A 20,994-nucleotide genomic window follows, 5' to 3' on the forward strand; every position below is an offset into this window, starting at 1 on the left:
ACCAGCTGTACATATATAATTATATACAGAAGATACCCAGGTTATACCAGCATGTTCCATATCACTATATACAGGGAGATGTATAACTTATACCAGCTGTACATATATAATTATATACAGAAGATGCCCAGGTTATACCAGCATGCTCCATATCACTATATACAAGAAGATGTATAACTTATACCAGCTGTACATATATAATTATATACAGAAGATACCCAGGATATACCAGCATGCTCCATATCACTATATGCAAGAAGATGTATAACTTATACCAGCTGTACATATATAATTATATACAGAAGATACCCAGGTTATACCAGCATGCTCCATATCACTATATACAAGAAGATGTATAACTTATACCAGCTGTACATATATAATTATATACAGAAGATACCCAGGTTATACCAGCATACTCCATATCACTATATACAGGAAGATGTATAACTTATATCAGCTGTACATATATAATTATATACAGAAGATACCCAGGTTATACCAGCATGCTCCATATCACTATATACAAGAAGATGTATAACTTATACCAGCTGCACATATATAATTATATACAGAAGATACCCAGGTTATACCAGCATGCTCCATATCACTATATACAAGAAGATGTATAACTTATACCAGCTGTACATATATAATTATATACAGAAGATACCCAGATTATACCAGCATGCTCCATATCACTATATACAAGATGTATAACTTATACCAGCTGTACATATATAATTATATACAGAAGATACCCAGGTTATACCGGCATGCTCCATATCACTATATACAGGAAGATGTATAACTTATACCAGCTGTACATCTATAATTATATACAGAAGATACCCAGGTTATACCAGCATGCTCCATATCACTATATACAAGAAGATGTATAACTTCTACCAGCTGTACATATATAATTATATACAGAAGATACCCAGGTTATACCAGCATGCTCCATATCACTATATACAGGAAGATGTATAACTTATACCAGCTGTACATATATAATTATATACAGAAGATACCCAGGTTATACCAGCATGTTCCATATCACTGTATACAAGAAGATGTATAACTTATACCAGCTGTACATATATAATTATATACAGAAGATACCCAGGTTATACCGGCATGCTCCATATCACTATATACAGGAAGATGTATAACTTATACCAGCTGTACATATATAATTATATACAGAAGATACCCAGGTTATACCAGCATGCTCCATATCACTATATACAAGAAGATGTATAACTTATACCAGCTGTACATATATAATTATATACAGAAGATACCCAGGTTATACCAGCATGCTCCATATCACTATATACAAGAAGATGTATAACTTATACCAGCTATACATATATAATTATATACAGAAGATACCCAGGTTATACCAGCATGCTCCATATCACTATATACAAGAAGATGTATAACTTATACCAGCTGTACATATATAATTATATACAGAAGATACCCAGGTTATACTAGCATGCTCCATATCACTGTATACAAGAAGATGTATAACTTATACCAGCTGTACATATATAATTATATACAGAAGATACCCAGGTTATACCAGCATGCTCCATATCACTATATACAAGAAGAGGTATAACTTATACCAGCTGCACATATATAATTATATACAGAAGATACCCAGGTTATACCAGCATGCTCCATATCACTATATACAAGAAGATGTATAACTTATACGATCTGTACATATATAATTATATACAGAAGATACCCAGGTTATACCAGCATGCTCCATATCACTATATACAGGAAGCTGTATAACTTATACCAGCTGTACATATATAATTATATACAGAAGATACCCAGGTTACACCAGCATGCTCCATATCACTATATACAAGAAGATGTATAACTTATACGATCTGTACATATATAATTATATACAGAAGATACCCAGGTTATACCAGCATGCTCCATATCACTATATACAGGAAGCTGTATAACTTATACCAGCTGTACATATATAATTATATACAGAAGATACCCAGGTTATACCAGCATGCTCCATATCACTATATATAAGAAGATGTATAACTTATACCAGCTGTACATATATAATTATATACAGAAGATACCCAGGTTATACCAGCATGCTCCATATCACTATATACAAGAAGATGTATAACTTATACCAGCTATACATATATAATTATATACAGAAGATACCCAGGTTATACCAGCATGCTCCATATCACTATATACAAGAAGATGTATAACTTATACCAGCTGTACATATATAATTATATACAGAAGATACCCAGGTTATACTAGCATGCTCCATATCACTGTATACAAGAAGATGTATAACTTATACCAGCTGTACATATATAATTATATACAGAAGATACCCAGGTTATACCAGCATGCTCCATATCACTATATACAAGAAGATGTATAACTTATACGATCTGTACATATATAATTATATACAGAAGGTACCCAGGTTATACCAGCATATTCCATATCACTATATACAAGAAGATGTATAACTTATACCAGCTGTACATATATAATTATATACAGAAGATACCCAGGATATACCAGCATGCTCCATATCACTATATACAAGAAGATGTATAACTTATACCAGCTGTACATATATAATTATATACAGAACATACCCAGGTTATACCAGCATGCTCCATATCACTATATACAAGAAGTTGTATAACTTATACCAGCTGTACATATTTAATTATATACAGAAGATGCCCAGGTTATACCAGCATGCTCCATATCACTATATACAAGAAGATGTATAACTTATACCAGCTGTACATATATAATTATATACAGAAGATACCCAGGTTATACCAGCATACTCCATATCACTATATACAGGAAGATGTATAACTTATATCAGCTGTACATATATAATTATATACAGAACATACCCAGGTTATACCAGCATGCTCCATATCACTATATACAAGAAGATGTATAACTTATACCAGCTGCACATATATAATTATATACAGAAGATACCCAGGTTATACCAGCATGCTCCATATCACTATATACAAGAAGATGTATAACTTATACCAGCTGTACATATATAATTATATACAGAAGATACCCAGATTATACCAGCATGCTCCATATCACTATATACAAGATGTATAACTTATACCAGCTGTACATATATAATTATATACAGAAGATACCCAGATTATACCAGCATGCTCCATATCACTATATACAAGATGTATAACTTATACCAGCTGTACATATATAATTATATACAGAAGATACCCAGGTTATACCAGCATGCTCCATATCACTATATACAAGAAGATGTATAACTTATACCAGCTGCACATATATAATTATATACAGAAGATACCCAGGTTATACCAGCATGCTCCATATCACTATATACAAGAAGATGTATAACTTATACCAGCTGTACATATATAATTATATACAGAAGATACCCAGGTTATACCAGCATGCTCCATATCACTATATACAAGAAAATTTATAACTTATACCAGCTGTACATATATAATTATATACAAAAGATATCCAGGTTATACCAGCATGCTCCATATCACTATATACAAGAAGATGTATAACTTATACCAGCTGTACATATATAATTATATACAGAAGATACCCAGGTTATACCAGCATGCTCCATATCACTATATACAGGAAGATGTATAACTTATACCAGCTGCACATATATAATTATATACAGAAGATACCCAGGTTATACCAGCATGCTCCATATCACTATATACAAGAAGATGTATAACTTATACCAGCTGTACATATATAATTATATACAGAAGATACCCAGGTTATACCAGCATGCTCCATATCACTATATATAAGAAGATGTATAACTTATACCAGCTGTACATATATAATTATATACAGAACATACCCAGATTATACCAGCATACTCCATATCACTATATATAAGAAGATGTATAACTTATACCAGCTGTACATATATAATTATATACAGAACATACCCAGGTTATACCAGCATACTCCATATCACTATATACAAGAAGATGTATAACTTATACCAGCTGTACATATATAATTATACACAGAAGATACCCAGGTTATACCAGCATGCTCCATATCACTATATACAAGAAGATATATAACTTATACCAGCTGTACATATATAATTATATACAGAAGATACCCAGGTTATACCAGCATGCTCCATATCACTATATACAAGAAGATGTATAACTTATACCAGCTGTACATATATAATTATACACAGAAGATACCCAGGTTATACCAGCATACTCCATATCACTATATACAGGAAGATGTATAACTTATACCAGCTGTACATATATAATTATATACATAAGATGCCCAGGTTATACCAGCATGCTCCATATCACTATATACAAGAAGATGTATAACTTATACCAGCTGTACATATATAATTATATACAGAAGATACCCAGGCTATAACAGCATGCTCCATATCACTATATACAAGAAGATGTATAACTTATACCAGCTGTACATATATAATTATATACAGAAGATACCCAGGTTATACCAGCATGCTCCATATCACTATATACAGGAAGATGTATAACTTATACCAGCTGTACATATAACAAATGGACAATAAACTTACCACGATCTTTACGTTTCCGATGTTCACTCCCAAATAGTTTTTTACCTCACACGTGTACAAATCTGGTTCATCGTCTCCTGGATAAATGACTGCTGACGCCCCGTATGTAATAACCTGCTTTATTAGGTCTCATGCACACGACCGTATTTTTTCACACCCGGAAATACTGGCGTAAATACGGGTCCGGTGTCACACGTATTCCACCCGTTTTGCACCAGTATTTACGAACCCGTGCTCGTAAATATGGGTCCGGTGTCACACGTATTCCACCCGTATTTACGAGCACGTTTTTGGCAGCAAAATAGCACTGCACTAATCGGCAGCCCCTTCTCTCTATCAGTGCAGGATAGAGAGAAGGGACAGCCTTTTCTGTAATAAAAGTTAAAGAAATTCATACTTACCGGCCGTTGTCTTGGTGACGCGTCCCTCTCTTCACATCCAGCCCGACATCCCTGGATGACGCGGCAGTCCATGTGACCGCTGCAGCCTGTGATTGACCTGTGATTGGCTGCAGCGGTCACATGGCCTGAAACGTCATCCAGGACGTCGGCCCGGATGTCGAGAGGGACGCGTCACCAAGGCAACGGGCGGGAGACCGGACTGGAGAGTTGTCGGTAAGTATGAACGTCTTTTATTTTTATTTTTTACAGGATAGGGGATACATGTCTTGTTTATGGCAGAGCGGGGAGATACCTCCCCGCTCTGCCATAGTTTTCATTGTAGTCCCGGCGGTAGTTACGCCACTGGGCTGTGGCCTGCAGACCGGGTAGTCCCCTGACCTCGCCTCACCTCGCAACGCTCCCGTAATCACGGGTGAACACACGCAGCCACCCATGATTACGGGAGCCCCATAGACTTCTATGGGATGCCCGTGCCGTTATTACGGCATGAAATAGGGCATGTTCTATCTTTTTTAACGGCACGGGTACCTTCCCGTGAGCAAACGGGAAGGTACCCGTGGCTAACAGAAGCCTATGAGCCCGTTATTGCGGGTCGTAATAACGACCCGCAATAACGGGTGTTTTTACGGTCGTGTGCATGAGGCCTTACCCTGTAATAAATCATCACTTGTTATTTACATCCGAGTCACAATTTTTGAGTTTCTCGTAAGAAGTGAGTGTTATTTTTTCACATACTTTTTATTTCTAATCTTGAGTTACATCACGTCTCATACTGCGCTCACATCTACAGCTAAATCTAACGTCTGCTGGTTTTCTGTTACACGAGAAGAGCAGGAGACGGGTTCACAACAAGGTGTTAAGTCACATGACTACGAGATCGCGGAAAACTCTGATTTTAGCTTTGGATCTGAATGGAGAAGGAGACATGATGTAGCCTAAAATCAGTTCAAGATTAGGTTCACACCACAAACTGTACACCCTATTACTTACATATGGACAGGGGTTGCCTTCATGTGAATAGAAAATAAAAAAAGTTTATTAAAATAAAAAAATTAAAAATAAAATATATATATATATTTTAATAAAAAGTGGTTGTATTGTACAAAAGTTTTAAAAAACAAATCCAGTAAATATTTGGTATTGCTGTGATTGTAATGTCCCGCATAATTAAGCGAACACTTTTGTAATACCGTATACTGAATATTGTGAAAACTGGCGGCCAACCAGGTGAGACGGGGTCGAGTAAGTCCCGTTCTGGCGATAGTTCAGAGATGGGACCAGAATTTATCCGTCATTTATGGCATGCTCCAATGGATGAAAGAAAATGAAAGAACGAAAATTGTCTGCCTCTCTAAGGGGTTAAAAGCTTTGTACACCTTTGAAAGAATTTTTTTTTTTTTTTAAATCTTTGTTTTAGCAGGGAGGTGCGCGCGCAGTGTGCGTGCAACAGAGCTTTGTTCTATTCTTGTGCAGCGGAGTATGCACGTGTGCCGCTGATCCTTCATAGCCGCTTATCAGCTCTTTTGAAGAATCAGCGGCGAGCACCACTTTATTTTTTTGTTTGCAGGTTCCGCTGGACCTATTGGATTACATCGTAGCTGTGGTGGACTACTGCGATGATCGACGTTTTGTTTTTTTCTAATGAAATGGTTAACGAGGGTTTTGTGGGGGAGTTTTTATTTCAATCACTACAGATGGTCGGGTACTGAATTGTGCCCGACTCTTCCCGATATCCCTGGTGGCGGTGGGTATTGGTGTAATAGTGGGGGGTTAGTTGCAGCCTTTTTACTGGCTAACACTAAGCTCCGCCTTAGTAATGGACATCGTCAAACAGACAACTGCCGTTATCCAGGCGCTAATAAAGTATTAAAAAAACACAGAGACATAAGAAAATATTTTTGTTGAAATTAAAACTTCCTTACACAATCCTCGCTAACCAGTTTATTTAAACAAATAAAGGAGATCATCGCAGTAGTCCACTAAATCTACGACGTAGTCCAATAGGTCCAGCGGAACCTACAAAACAAATAAAGTTAGGCCTCAAGCACATTTCAGTGAAAAGCTTCAGTGTGCTATCCGTTTTTTAACGGATAGCACACTGACCCATTAATATCTATGGGGCCATGCACAATTCCTTTTCTTTTTTTGGGGGGGGGGGGGTTTGCGGATTTTGTGTGCGCTTTTTGCAAGTTTTTGGGCACGTAGTTAGGACTCCAACTGACTGAGAACATTTGGCACATTTTATGCACCAAAGAATTGATCCAACGCTTCTTTTTAACGCCACACGTTTTTTAAAAACGCATGCGTAAAAAACGAATGGCTCGATTTTCCATTGATGTAAATGGGATTTATTCGCATGTTTTTTTACACATTTTGTGTGCGCTTTTTGCACGTTTTTTGGTGCATAATCAGGACTCCCATTGACTATAGGAACATTTGGCGTGTTTTACGTGCAAAAGAATTGACTCGACACTTCTTTATTTACACAACGTATTTTTTAAAAACATACGTGTGAAAAAGTGCGTTGTATGTACTAACAGCGCTCTTTACCATTCATGGAAATGAAAAGCGTAATCAATCGTTTTTTAATGCAGTTTTCGGCAAGTAAAATGCGCCAAAAATAAGTGTCTAATACACGCCGTGTGAACCTGTCAACTGAAAAGTCCTTCACTACAGGGTCTTGACTTTCATCATTCTTAGCCATTTGGTATGTCCTAGAGCTGCCAGCTGCCATTGTAAAAGCACTCCCAAAATGGGAGCAGAACAATGCTGAGCAATTTGAAGACACATTTTCCTGGCTTGTAGTCAAAAATAGGGAGGTGGTGAGATTCCCTCCTACATTTACAGCAGCTGTAGGGCAGGCTGCTCTGCCTAATTCACCTTGCTGTAATTCTGTGAAGTGCTCCCTCTGGTGGCCAACATAGGAAAACATGTCAAATTATTATTTAATTTTTAATTCTTTCCACCTTGTGTAAGAAAAAAAAAATGCGTAACGTAATTTAAAAAAATGATTAATTTGCGACACATTCCCTTTAAGATTATTTGAGGTCAAATTTCTGCAGAAAATCGAACAACATTCTAGTTCATCTGCAGAAGATCAGTAAATAGTCAAAGCTGCGTATCTTCTTTCTCCTGCTTACCTCTTCCAAGTGTACTCAGCTGGTGGGTTCGCCTCAGACTCACACAAAATACGGAGTGATCCATCAGCATTTCTAAAAACTTCAATTGACACCATCTGTGGTGGAACTAAATACCAAGAATAAGACATTAAGACAGATAAGATTAAAGCATGCGTTTACGGTATTTGTTTTGGTTGATGAACTCCTAATGAGAGACTTGGGAGTTTATGTACCAAAAACAAAGACACGCATGTGAAAACGCACCAAAAACGCACAGTGTGAACCTTACTTAAGGCTACGATCAGACAAGTGTGTGCAACCTCAGACGTAAAAAACTGAAGTTTTTGCACGTCCGAGATGCACCCGTGCGGGACGCGTTATCAAGGATCTCTCATAGACTAGAGTGTATGGAGGGATGCGTGAAAACGCAAGAAAATAGGACATGTCCTATTTTTTTACGGACCCTTCACACGCTCTGTTGAAACAAAGGTCGTGTGAACGGCCCCATTGAAATATATGTGTCTTTTTGAGGGTCGTTGTTTTAACAGCCGTCACACGGACGAGATACACGCTCGTCTGAATGAGCCCTAAGGCTAACACTGAGACTCTTTGTAGTGCTACTAATTGATTTTAACTATTGAGTGACAGATGCAGTCCAAGATTAAATGAAACTCAATGTATACATTGGACTTCAGCTGTAGCTCAATATTTAACCCCTTTAGGACACAGCCTGTTTTGGCCTTGTGGACACAGCCTATTTTTTCAAATCTGACATGTGTCACTTTATGTGGTAATAACTCCGGAATGCTTTTACCTATCCAAGCGATTCTGAGATTGTTTTCTCGTGACATATTGTACTTTATGTTAGTGAAAAAATTTGGTCGATAAATTCAATATTTATTTGTGAAAAACGTCAAATTTTAGCAAAAATTTGCAAAAATTTGCATTTTTCTAAATTTAAATGTATTTGCATAATTTTTTTTCACGTACTTTTATTTTTCTAGGACGTTACGAGGCTTAGAACTTTAGCAGCAATTTCTCATATTTTCAATAACATTTCAAAAGGCTATTTTTTCAGGGACCAGTTCAGTTCTGAAGTGGCTTTGAGGGCCTTATATATTAGAAAATCCCCATAAATCACCCCATTTTGAAAACTGTACCCCTCAAGGTATTCAAAACCACATTCAGAAAATATTTTAACCCTTTAGGCGTTTCACAGGAATTAAGGCAAAGTAGAGGTGAAATTTACAAATTTCATTTTTTTTGCCGAAATTCATTTGTAATAAAAAAAAATCTGTAACACAGAAGGTTTTACCCGAGAAACGCAACTCAATATTTATTGCCCAGATTCTGCAGATTTTAGAAATATCCAACATGTGGCCCTAGTGCTCTAATGGACTGAAACACCGGCCTCAGAAGCAAAGGAGCACCTGGTGGATTTTGGGGCCTCCTTTTTTTAGGAATATATTGTAGGCACCATGTCAGGTTTGAGGAGGTCTTGTGGTACCTAAACAGCCGAAACCCCCCCAAAGTGACCCCATTTTGGAAACTCCACCCCTCAAGGCATTTTTCTAGGGGTATAGTTAGCATATTGACCCCACAGTTTTTTTGCAGAATTTAGTGGAATTAGTCTGTGAAGATGAAAATCACCTATTTTTCTGTGGAAACATAGAATTTTTTCATTTCCAAAATTTGTAAAGCAATTTCTCCCGATTACGGCAATCCCACATATGTGGTCGTAAACTGATGTTTGGACCCACAGCAGGGATCAGAAGGGAGGGAGCGCCTTTTGGATTTTGGAGCGCAGATTTTGCTGGATTGGTTTTCAGTGCCATGTCGGGTTTGCAACGCCCCGGAGCGACCAAAACAGTGGAAACCCGCCAAAAGTGACCCCATTTTGGAATCTACACCCCTCAAGGAATTTTTCTAGTCGTATAGTGAGCATTTTGGCCCCTCAGGATCTTTTTTAGAGCTAGGGTGACCAAAAAACAGTTTTGGCGCTTTAAATTCTTTATTTATTACAGCGTTCACCGTGCGCAATAAATTATGTTTTCATTTATTCTGCCGGTCGGTACGATTACGCCGATACCATATGTGTATAGTTTTTTTTAAGTTTTGCAGCGTTTGCACAATAAAATTAAGTTTCTATAAAATAATTAATTTTCTGAGACACGCTATTCTGAGGCGTAACTTTTTTATTTTTTCGTCAAAAAAGCTGTGGGAGGTCTTGTTTTTTGCGGGACGGGTTGTAGTTTTTATTAGTACCATTTTGGGGTAAATGCGACTTTTTGATCACTTTTTATTCTATATCTTGGGAGGGGTGGTGACCAAAAAATAGCGATGCTGACAGTTTTCCGTTTATTTTGTTTGCAGCGTTCACCGTGCGGAAAAGTTAACATTATAGTTTCATAGATTGGGTCGTTACGAACGCGGCGATACCAAATATGTGTACTTTTATTTAACGTTTTCATTTTTTCCCTATAATAAATGACTTATTATAGGAAAACAAAACCTTTTATTTTTACACTTTTATAAAACATTTTTATTAACTTTTTTTTACTTTTTACACTTTATTTTTTTGGTTATTAACTTTTCTTTTACTTTTTACACTTTCTTTTTTTGACCTGCAGCTCTGATCGCTGCTAGAATACATTACACTACCTAGGTAGCGTAACGTATTCCAACTGTCAGTGTGACGTCACAGTCACTCTGACAGTTGGTCTACGAGGATCAGCAGAGGCTGATCCTCATAGGCTGACATACATGGCAGACCTGGGGGCCGTTGTCTGGCCCCCGGGTGCCATCACAAGCATCAGAAGCCCCCACGATTCCATGGGGGCTGCTGATGCGCTACAAACCCGCTACATGCGGAGATTGCAATCGAGCCCCGCATGTAATGGTTTAATTGCCGAAATCAGCGGCGATGAGCCGCTGATCGGCAACACTGGAGAGTGTCAGCTGTCGGGGACAGCTGATCTCCAAGTTCCCGATGCACACTGTCGCCGACAGTGTGCATCGGGAACGGCACAGTGACTTTCTGTCACTCTGACAGGAAGCCTATCAGGACCAGCCGAAGGTTGGTCCTGATGGGCTTCCGTCCATGGCAGACCCGGAAGCCATTGTTTGGTTTCCGTTTGCCATACTAACTATCGGCAGACCCCGCGATTTCGGACGGGGGTCTGCCGATATGTTAGAAACCCCTAAAATTCGGCGATTGCACCCGATCGCCGAATTTAAGGGGTTAATGCGCCGAAATCAGCGGCAAAGGACCGCTGGCCGGCAAGAGGGGAGTGTCAGCTGTCGGCGACAGCTGACCTCCTGGTTCCCGGTGCACACTGTCGCCGACAGTGTGCACCGGGATTAACTCAGTAACTGTAACAGTTACGTCCTGGTGCGGATAGGGGTTAATGGGGTTTCCCAAGTTTATGTACCTATATGTGTCTAAATGCTCATCAGGTGATGCCACCATAGCTCAGAAGAAATGTTTTTTCATGTTCATTATGTTGCCCGGCTCTGTACAGCACTGTTGTTTTCATTTTGCTAGGGCAGGCTCTTGGCGGGATTACCATGTAAAGGACTACAGTTTCCATGATTCCTCTCCCCTCTCACAGACATTGCCTGTAATTATAGGAGCCTGTATGCCCCTCTATTACAAAGTGTAAGGTAGTGCTGTAATCACTCACTCACTGAGACACAGCTCTGCTGTTCTGCTGCTGTACTCTGCACGATCTACTGCCTGGCATGTGAAACACAATCCCTCCATAGACAGAGAGGAAGGGAGGAGAGCAGTGAGCAGTGGAGATAAGAGGCATGTGATGTGTGATGTCTGGTACTACAGGGACGGGGGAGAGGGGAGATAACTACATGTTCAGTGTACAGGAGGTCACACAAGCAGGAGATAAACAACTTACAGGAACATTTTAGTTATATTAGTGACTAATCCGACTGCAGTCAAACCATTTGCACATATTTCTTAAAGACTGGAAAACCTGTTGAAAATAAATCAGTAGAACAGTAGAATTGCAAGTGGTTTGTATATTAAGTGGAGTTCCAAAAACCGGAGTTCACAAGAGGAGTTAAAGCCCAAGTAAGTGCTCTTCTACTTCTTTATCTTTTTGGTTAACACCTGTTCGCTGTTTTTTTGTAACTGGGATAATGGACAGCAAGATTGGAGGTTTTCTTCAGTGCACAGTTTGCCATATGTATGCACGACTGGAGCCGGAGTTCCAGGGTGAATATCTCTGTGGCAGATGTGAGCATGTTGTTCACCTGGAAGCTCGTATTAGAGATCTGGAGGAGCAGAATGCAACACTGAGGAGGATAGACAATTTTGAACGGAGCTTGCTGCTCACAGAGCATGCAGTTAGTGGGTTACAACTGGAGGGTGAAGACATGGGTGAGCAGGATCAGGTAAGTAGCTGGGTTAATGTAGTTAGGGGCAGTAGAAAGGGGTCAAAGACAAGGAAGGCCGATCCGGTTTCTGACATTCCAGGCAAAATTGCCAAGTTGGGTGATGATGCGAGGGTGTCAGTCTCAGAAATGGCAGCCCTAGTGGATACTGATCTCCCTAACAGCCGGGAGAACAGCCCAGCTAGTAGTCGGCGGGATGGTAATGCAGGTAAGCCAAGACAATTGATAGTCGTAGGGGATTCTATAATCAGGAAGACGGATAGAATTATTTGTCGCCAAGACCACCTCAACCGAATGGTTTGCTGTCTCCCTGGTGCCAGGGTTCGGCATGTGGTGGAACGGGTGGACAAATTGCTGGGAGGGGCTGGTGATGATCCAGCTGTCGTGGTCCATGTCGGTACCAACGACAGAATAAATGGTAGGTGGAGGAGCCTTAAGAATAATTTTAAAGAACTAGGCTACAAGCTGAAGGGAAGGACCTCCAAGGTTGTATTCTCAGGAATACTGCCTGTGCCATGCGCATCACAGGAAAGACAGCGGGAGCTTAGGGAGTTAAATGCATGGCTGAAGTCTTGGTGTAGAGGAGAAGGATTTGGGTTCCTAGAGCACTGGGCTGACTTTTCATTGGGGTACAAACTGTATTCTGCAGATGATTTGCACCTAAATGGAAGGGGGTCCGCTGTGCTGGGGGAGAGAATTCTAGCTGGGGTGGCGGAGTATTTAAACTAGGGCTGAGGAGGGAGGTCAATGTAGAAAAAAAAGGGGTAGCCAGGTTAGAGAGGGGTCAGACTATATTGGTGGGGGGAGAAACAGAATGTGGGGAGAGGACTAGACAACAGGATAAGGAGATCCTTTCGTTACAAAACATCAGTGTAAATAAAAAGGACCGATTAATGTCAAATCACATTTCTGATAATAAAAGTGAAAAACTGACAGGCAAGTTAAAGTGTATGTTCACAAATGCCAGAAGTCTAGCAAGTAAAATGGGGGAGCTGGAGGCCTTGATACTGGAAGAAAATATAGATATAGTTGGTGTTGCTGAAACATGGCTGGACTCTTCACATGACTGGGCTGTAAATCTACAGGGTTTTACACTTTTTCGTAAAGACAGGACAAATAGGAAAGGTGGTGGTGTATGTCTGTATGTGAGAAGTGATATGAAGGCGAGTGTGAAAGAGACAATAGTGGGTGAAGACTGTGAGGAGGTTGAAACCTTGTGGGTGGAACTAGAAAGGGAGGTAAACACTGAAAAAATTACTTTTGGTGTAATCTATAGACCCCCCAATATAACTGAGGAGATGGAAGTTCAGCTATATAAACAGATGGAGCGGGCTGCACAGGCGGGTACTGTAGTGATAATGGGAGATTTTAATTTCCGGGATATTAATTGGTGTCATGGTTCGGCTTCAACTGCAAAGGGGAGACATTTCCTCAACCTGTTGCAGGAAAATTTTATGGGCCAGTTTGTGGAAGACCCGACTAGAGGTGAAGCTCTGTTGGATCTGGTCATTTCTAATAATGCAGATCTTGTTGGGAATGTCAATGTTCGTGAAAACCTCGGTAACAGTGATCACAATATAGTTACATTTTACCTATACTGTAAAAAACAAACGCAGGCTGGGAGGGCAAAAACATTTAATTTTAAGAAAGCCAATTTCCCCAGGATGAGGGCTGCAATTCAGGATATGGACTGGGAAGAACTAATGTCAAATAATGGAACAAATGATAAATGGGAGATTTTCAAATCTACTTTGAGTTATTATAGTGCAAAATTTATTCCTGTAGGTAACAAGTATGAACGACTCAAATTAAACCCCACATGGCTTACACCTTCTGTGAAAGGGGCAATACATGACAAAAAAAGGGCATTTAAAAAATACAAATCTGAGGGTACAGCTGTAGCCTTTGTAAAATATAAAGAGCTTAATAAAATATTACTAAAATTATCCCATGAGCACCCTGGACTATAAGAAGGGCCAAGTCCCTTCCTGCAATGCCTGAGCGTTGTTGTCGTTACCCTAGTATGTCTAAGCAAATGGTCTCCTAAGTGTTTTCCAGTTCCGAGTGTTTCCCGTTCCTGTAACCTGTATCCCGTGCTATCCTGGTCAAGTGCCGTGATGATCCGAACTCGTGCTGTGCTGAGTACCACGCCTGTCCTGCTGTCACTGGCGTAGCTATAGGGGTCGCAGCGGTCGCAATTGCGACCGGGCCCCGAAGCCAGGGGGGCCCACGGCCCCCCGCACCACATCAATAAAAAGTTACTATAGTAACTCGGGCCGCGGGCCCCTGTTACTATAGTAACATACTTTACTTACCTTCCTGGTTCTGGATCGCAGCGGAGGTCCTGACGTCAAGCGCTGTGCGCAGCGCATGACGTCACAGCGCTATGCGCCGCGCACAGCATCGAGACGACAGAACTCCCGCCGCGGCCGAAGAGGAAGGTAAGGTTAGCCCTGACTGGTGGGGTCCGACTCCCGGGACCCGCCAATCAGCTGTTTTGAAGGGGCCGCAGCACTCGTACGAGAGCTGCTCCCCTTCGTTCCGGTCACTTCATTCCGGTCACACTGTGAATCGGTGTCGGCGATTCACAGTGTGGGCGAGTAGTGAAATGAAGGGGAAGCAGCTCTCGTACGAGTGCTGCGGCCCCTTCAAAACAGCTGATTTGCGGGTCCCGGGCGACACATCAGCTATTGATGGCCTATCCTGTGGATAGGCCATCAATGTTTAGGGACTGCACAACCCCTAAGCCTACGATGTAGCAGGCTTAGGGGGCCCATGAGACAGGATCACATATTGTGTGATCCTGTCTGCTGGGCCCTGTATCTAAGCCAATCACATGGTAGGCTTAGATACATGGCCCATGCGTGATCCTGTCTGCTGGGCCCTGTATCTAAGCCTACCACACTGTAGGTTTAGATACAGGGCCCCAGCACACAGTAATCTTATACTGTATAAGATTACTGTCTGCTGGACCCTGTATCTAAGCCTACCTTGTGGTAGGCTTAGATACAGGGTCCCACAGACAGTATCACACATGGGCCCTGTATCTAAGCCTTAGGGTATGTGCACAGACACTAATTACGTCCGTAATTGACGGACGTATTTCGGCCACATTTCCCGGACCGAACACAGTGCAGGGAGCCGGGCTCCTATCATCATAGTTATATACGATGCTAGGAGTCCCTGCCTCTCTGCAGGACAACTGTCCCGTACTGTAATCATGTTTTCAGTACGGGACAGTAGTTCCACAGAGAGGCAGGGACTCCTAGCATCGTACATAACTATGATGCTAGGAGCCCGGCTCCCTGCACTGTGTTCGGTCCGGTACTTGCGGCCGAAATACGTCCGTCAATTACGGACGTAATTAGTGTGTGTGCACATACCCTAACACATGTGTTACTAATCATTTTTTGTGTGTTTTCTTACAGGTTCGGGCGTTGGACTACGTCGGATTCCAGGACTACTTCGATGACAGCTTTTTTTTTATTAATGAAATGGTTAATGAGGGCTGTGTGATTTTTTTTTTTATTTCAATAAAATATTTTTTCTATGTCTTTGTGGTTTTTTTTAAACTATATTACTACCGCCTTAGTAATGGCCGCCGGCTGATTGACAGCATCCATTGCTAAGGCGGGGCTTAGTGTTAGCCGATGCAGAGGCTAACACTAACCCCCATTATTACCCCGGTACCCACCGCCACCAGGGGTGCTGGGAAGAGCCGGGTACGATCCAGTACCTGACCATCTGTAGTGATGGTCGGCCACTGGGGTGGCCGCAGGCTGGTATTATCAGGAGGGGAAAGGCCAAAAACAGTGTCCCTTCCTACCCTGGTGATGCTAGGCTGCTGCTGCTTTATTGTATCTGGCTGGTTATGAAAAATGGGGGGGACCCCACGTCATTTAAAAAAAATTGAAATATAAAATTATTGGAAAGAACGATGTCGGGTCCCCCCCAATTTTCATAACCAGCCGGATACAACACAGCAGCAGCAGGCAGCATTACAAGGGTGGGAAGGGCCACTGTTTTTGGCCTTCCCCAGCCTAATACTACCAGCCTGCGGCCACCCCGGTGCTTGCCCGTCACTACAGATGGTCAGGTACTGGTTCGTACCCGGCTCTTCCCAGTACTCCTGGTGGCGGTGGGTACCGGGGTAATAATGGGGGTTAGTGTAGCCTCTGCACCGGCTAACATTAAGCCCCGCCTTAGTAATGGAGATTGTCAATCAGCCAGCGGCCATTACTAAGGCGGTGATAATAAAGTTAAAAAGATACAAGCACATAGAAAAAATATTTTATTGAAATAAAAAAACACAACCCTCATTAACCATTTTATTGAGAATAAAAAAAACGCCGTCATTGAAGTCCTCGAATCCGAAGTCCAACAACCGAACCAGTAAAAAAAGTTCTATTATTGTATATAGGGGCAATATTATAGTAGTTATATTCTTGTATATAGGGGGCAGTATTATAGTAGTAATATTCTTGTATGTAGGAGCAGTATTATAGTAGTTATATTCTTGTATGTAGGGGCAGTATTATAGTAGTTATATTCTTGTATATAGGAAGCAGTATTATAGTAGTTATATTCTTGTACATAGGAGCAGTATTATAGTAGTTATATTCTTGTATATAGGGGGCAGTATTATAGTAGTTATAGTCTTGTATATGGGGCAGTATTATAGTACTTATATACTTGTATATAGGGGGCAGTATTATAGTAGTTATATTCTTGTACATAGGAGCAGTATTATAGTAGTTATATTCTTGTACATATGGGGCAGTATTATAGTAGTTATATTCTTGTATATAGGAGCAGTATTATAGTAGTTATATTCTTGTATATAGGGGGCAGTATTATAGTAGTTATATTCTTGTACATAGGAGCAGTATTATAGTAGTTATATTCTTGTACATAGGAGCAGTATTATAGTAGTTATATTCTTGTATATAGGGGGCAGTATTATAGTAGTTATATTCTTGTATATAGGGGCAGTATTATAGTAGTTATATTCTTGTATAGAGGGGGCAGTATTATAGTAGTTATATTCTTGTATATAGGAGCAGTAATATAGTAGTTATATTCTTGTATATAGGGGCAGTATTATAGTAGTTATATTCTTGTATCTAGGGGGCAGTATTATAGTAGTTATATTCTTGTATATAGGAGCAGTATTATAGTAGTTATATTCTTGTATATAGGAGCAGTATTATAGTAGTTATATTCTTGTATCTAGGGGGCAGTATTATAGTAGTTATATTCTTGTATATAGGAGCAGTATTATAGTAGTTATATTCTTGTATATAGCAGCAGTATTATAGTAGTTATATTCTTGTATATGGGGCAGTATTATAGTAGTTATATTCTTGTATATAGGAGGCAGTATTATAGTAGTTATATTCTTGTATATAGGGGCAGTATTATAGTAGTTATATTCTTGTATATAGGGGCAGTATTATAGTAGTTATATTCTTGTATATAGGGGCAGTATTATAGTAGTTATATTCTTGTATATAGGGGTAGTATTATAGTAGTTATATTCTTGTATATAGGAGGCAGTATTATAGTAGTTATATTCTTGTATATAAAGGCAGTATTATAGTAATTATATTATTGTATATAGGGGCAGTATTATGGTAGTTATATTCTGGTATATAGGGGGCAGTATTATAGTAGATATATTCTTGTATTTAGGGAGGCAGTATTATAGTAGTTATATTCTTGTGTATAGGTGTAGTATTATAGTAGTTATATTCTTGTATATAGAAGCAGTATTATAGTAGTTATATTCTTGTATATAGGAGCAGTATTATAGTAGTTATATTCTTGTATATAGAAGCAGTATTATAGTAGTTATATTCTTGTATATAGGGGCAGTATTATAGTAGTTATATTCTTGTATATAGGAGCAGTATTATAGTAGTTATATTCTTGTATATAGGAGCATTATTATAGTAGTTATATTCTTGTATATGGGGCAGTATTATAGTAGTTATATTCTTGTATATAGGAGGCAGTATTATAGTAGTTATATTCTTGTATATAAGGGCAGTATTATAGTAATTATATTCTTGTATATAGGGGTAGTATTATAGTAGTTATATTCTTGTATATAGGAGGCAGTATTATAGTAGTTATATTCTTGTATATAAGGGCAGTATTATAGTAATTATATTCTTGTATATAGGGGCAGTATTATGGTAGTTATATTCTGGTATATAGGGGGCAGTATTATAGTAGTTATATTCTTGTATATAGGGAGGCAGTGTTATAGTAGTTATATTCTTGTGTATAGGTGTAGTATTATAGTAGTTATATTCTTGTATAGAGGGGGCAGTATTATAGTAGTTATATTCTTGTATATAGGAGCAGTAATATAGTAATTATATTCTTGTATATAGGAGCAGTATTATAGTAGTTATATTCTTGTATATAGGAGGCAGTATTATAGTAGTTATATTCTTGTATATAGGAGCATTATTATAGTAGTTATATTCTTGCATATAGGGGCAGTATTATATTTGTTAAATTCTTGTACATAGAAGGCAGAATGAACACTGTTTAAGTGACTTCTCTATATCCATACGGAGTGTTTGATATTTCTGTTAGCTCATGTAGATATTATATTATAGTAACTATACTAATAAGAATATTAGGTAGTAGCCGTTTCCTATTACCCAGTGCTTACTTACAGTGAATGTTCTGTAATGTGATTGTCCTCTTGGTCAGGACGTCAGACAGTCCATAATCTTGTAGGATGACGCAGGTTATCTTATGTCCATTTATTTTTCTCTCTGGGGTCATTTTCAGCCCGCTCTTGATGGTCACGGTGCCATTTTTATGTCTTGTTACATTTTCTTCCACTACAAAGGGCAGATCTCCCGTCCTCCAGGAGATTGCAGCTGGAGGTTTGGCTGCTCCAGCAATGCAAGTTGCTACAGTTTTCTCCAGACACCCACCCACAACTGGATCCGGGGCAGAAAAGACATGGATGTCCGGAAACACTAGAGACAAAGGTGATCATTAAAACCAGAGTAACGCACACCAGCTTTTTAGGAGCAATAAAAACTATTAAGCTTATGTTAGGTCCTTAGAATATTTGAAACCTAGGATCATGTTGTGTTATGGGAGTCAAATATTTAACGGGTTGTCCACGCACGGACAACTGATGACCTATCCACGTTATACAGGGTGGGCCATTTATATGGATACACCTAAATAAAATGGGAATGGTTGGTGATATTAAATTCCTGTTTGTGGCACATTAGTATATGGGAGGGGGGAAACTTTTCAAGCTGGGTGTTGACCATGGTGGCCATTTTGAAGTCGGCCATTTTGTATCCAACTTTAGTTTTTTCAATGGGAAGAGGGTCATGTGACACATCAAACTTATCGAGAATTTCACAAGAAAAACAATGTTGTGCTTGGTTTTAACGTTACTTTATTCTTTCATGAGTTATTTACAAGTTTCTGACCACTTATAAAATGTGTTCAAAGTGCTGCCCATTGTGTTGGATTGTCAATGCAACCCTCTTCTCCCACTCTTCACACACTGATAGCAACACCGCAGAAGAAATGCCTCCCGAACTGACCCCCTTAGACTTTTATCTTTGGGGTCATCTGAAGGCAATTGTCTATGCTGTGAAGATATGAGATGTGCAGCAACAGAAACTACGGATACTGGAAGCCTGTGCTAGCATTTCTTCTGCGGTGTTGCTATCAGTGTGTGAAGAGTGGGAGAAGAGGGTTGCATTGACAATCCAACACAATGGGCAGCACTTTGAACACATTTTATAAGTGGTCAGAAACTTGAAAATAACTCATGAAAGAATAAAGTAACGTTAAAACCAAGCACACCATTGTTTTTCTTGTGAAATTCTCGATAAGTTTGATGTGTCACATGACCCTCTTCCCATTGAAAAAACTAAAGTTGGATACAAAATGGCCAACTTCAAAATGGCCGCCATGGTCAACACCCAGCTTGAAAAGTATCCATATAAATGGCCCACCCTGTAGGTCATCAGTGTATGATCAGTGGGGGTCCAACATCCAGATCCCGCACTCATCAGCTCCTCTGGCTGCCTCTGGGCGCCGGATATTATCAAGGGTATGCAGTATTCGGAGCTGGAAGCAGATGGCTCCATACACTGCATAGCGGGGGTGCTGCAGAACTGCGGCTCTGCTCCTATTCACTTGAACAGTACTTCAGCTCGGCCGCTATTTCCTGACCGGAGCCATCTGCTTCTGGCATGGACATCCGGTGCCCGGAGGTAGTCGGACTAGCTGATCGGTGCAGGGTCCGAGTGTCGGACCCCCACCGATCACATACTGATGACCTCTCCTGTGGATAGGTTATCAGTTGTCCGTGAGTGGACAATTCCTTTAAGTTTTACTATCT

The 20,994-nt window shown here is 39.9% G+C and overlaps 1 protein-coding gene across 1 annotated transcript in view; it reads right to left on the bottom strand.

Moving 5' to 3' along the window:
- LOC142741924 (nectin-1-like) overlaps window positions 1-20,994 on the bottom strand; it is an 87,991-nt gene that overhangs the window by 11,845 nt on the left and 55,152 nt on the right. The window contains exons 4-5 of the mRNA XM_075851246.1: window positions 19,289-19,600; window positions 8,211-8,316 (exon numbers count right to left, since the gene is read on the bottom strand). Coding sequence (XP_075707361.1) covers window positions 8,211-8,316; window positions 19,289-19,600 — 418 coding nt within the window. The remainder of the gene's footprint in view (window positions 1-8,210; window positions 8,317-19,288; window positions 19,601-20,994) is intronic.

The sequence above is a fragment of the Rhinoderma darwinii genome, chromosome 2 (assembly GCF_050947455.1).
Source record: "Rhinoderma darwinii isolate aRhiDar2 chromosome 2, aRhiDar2.hap1, whole genome shotgun sequence".
NCBI classification, from domain to species: Eukaryota; Metazoa; Chordata; class Amphibia; order Anura; family Rhinodermatidae; genus Rhinoderma; species Rhinoderma darwinii.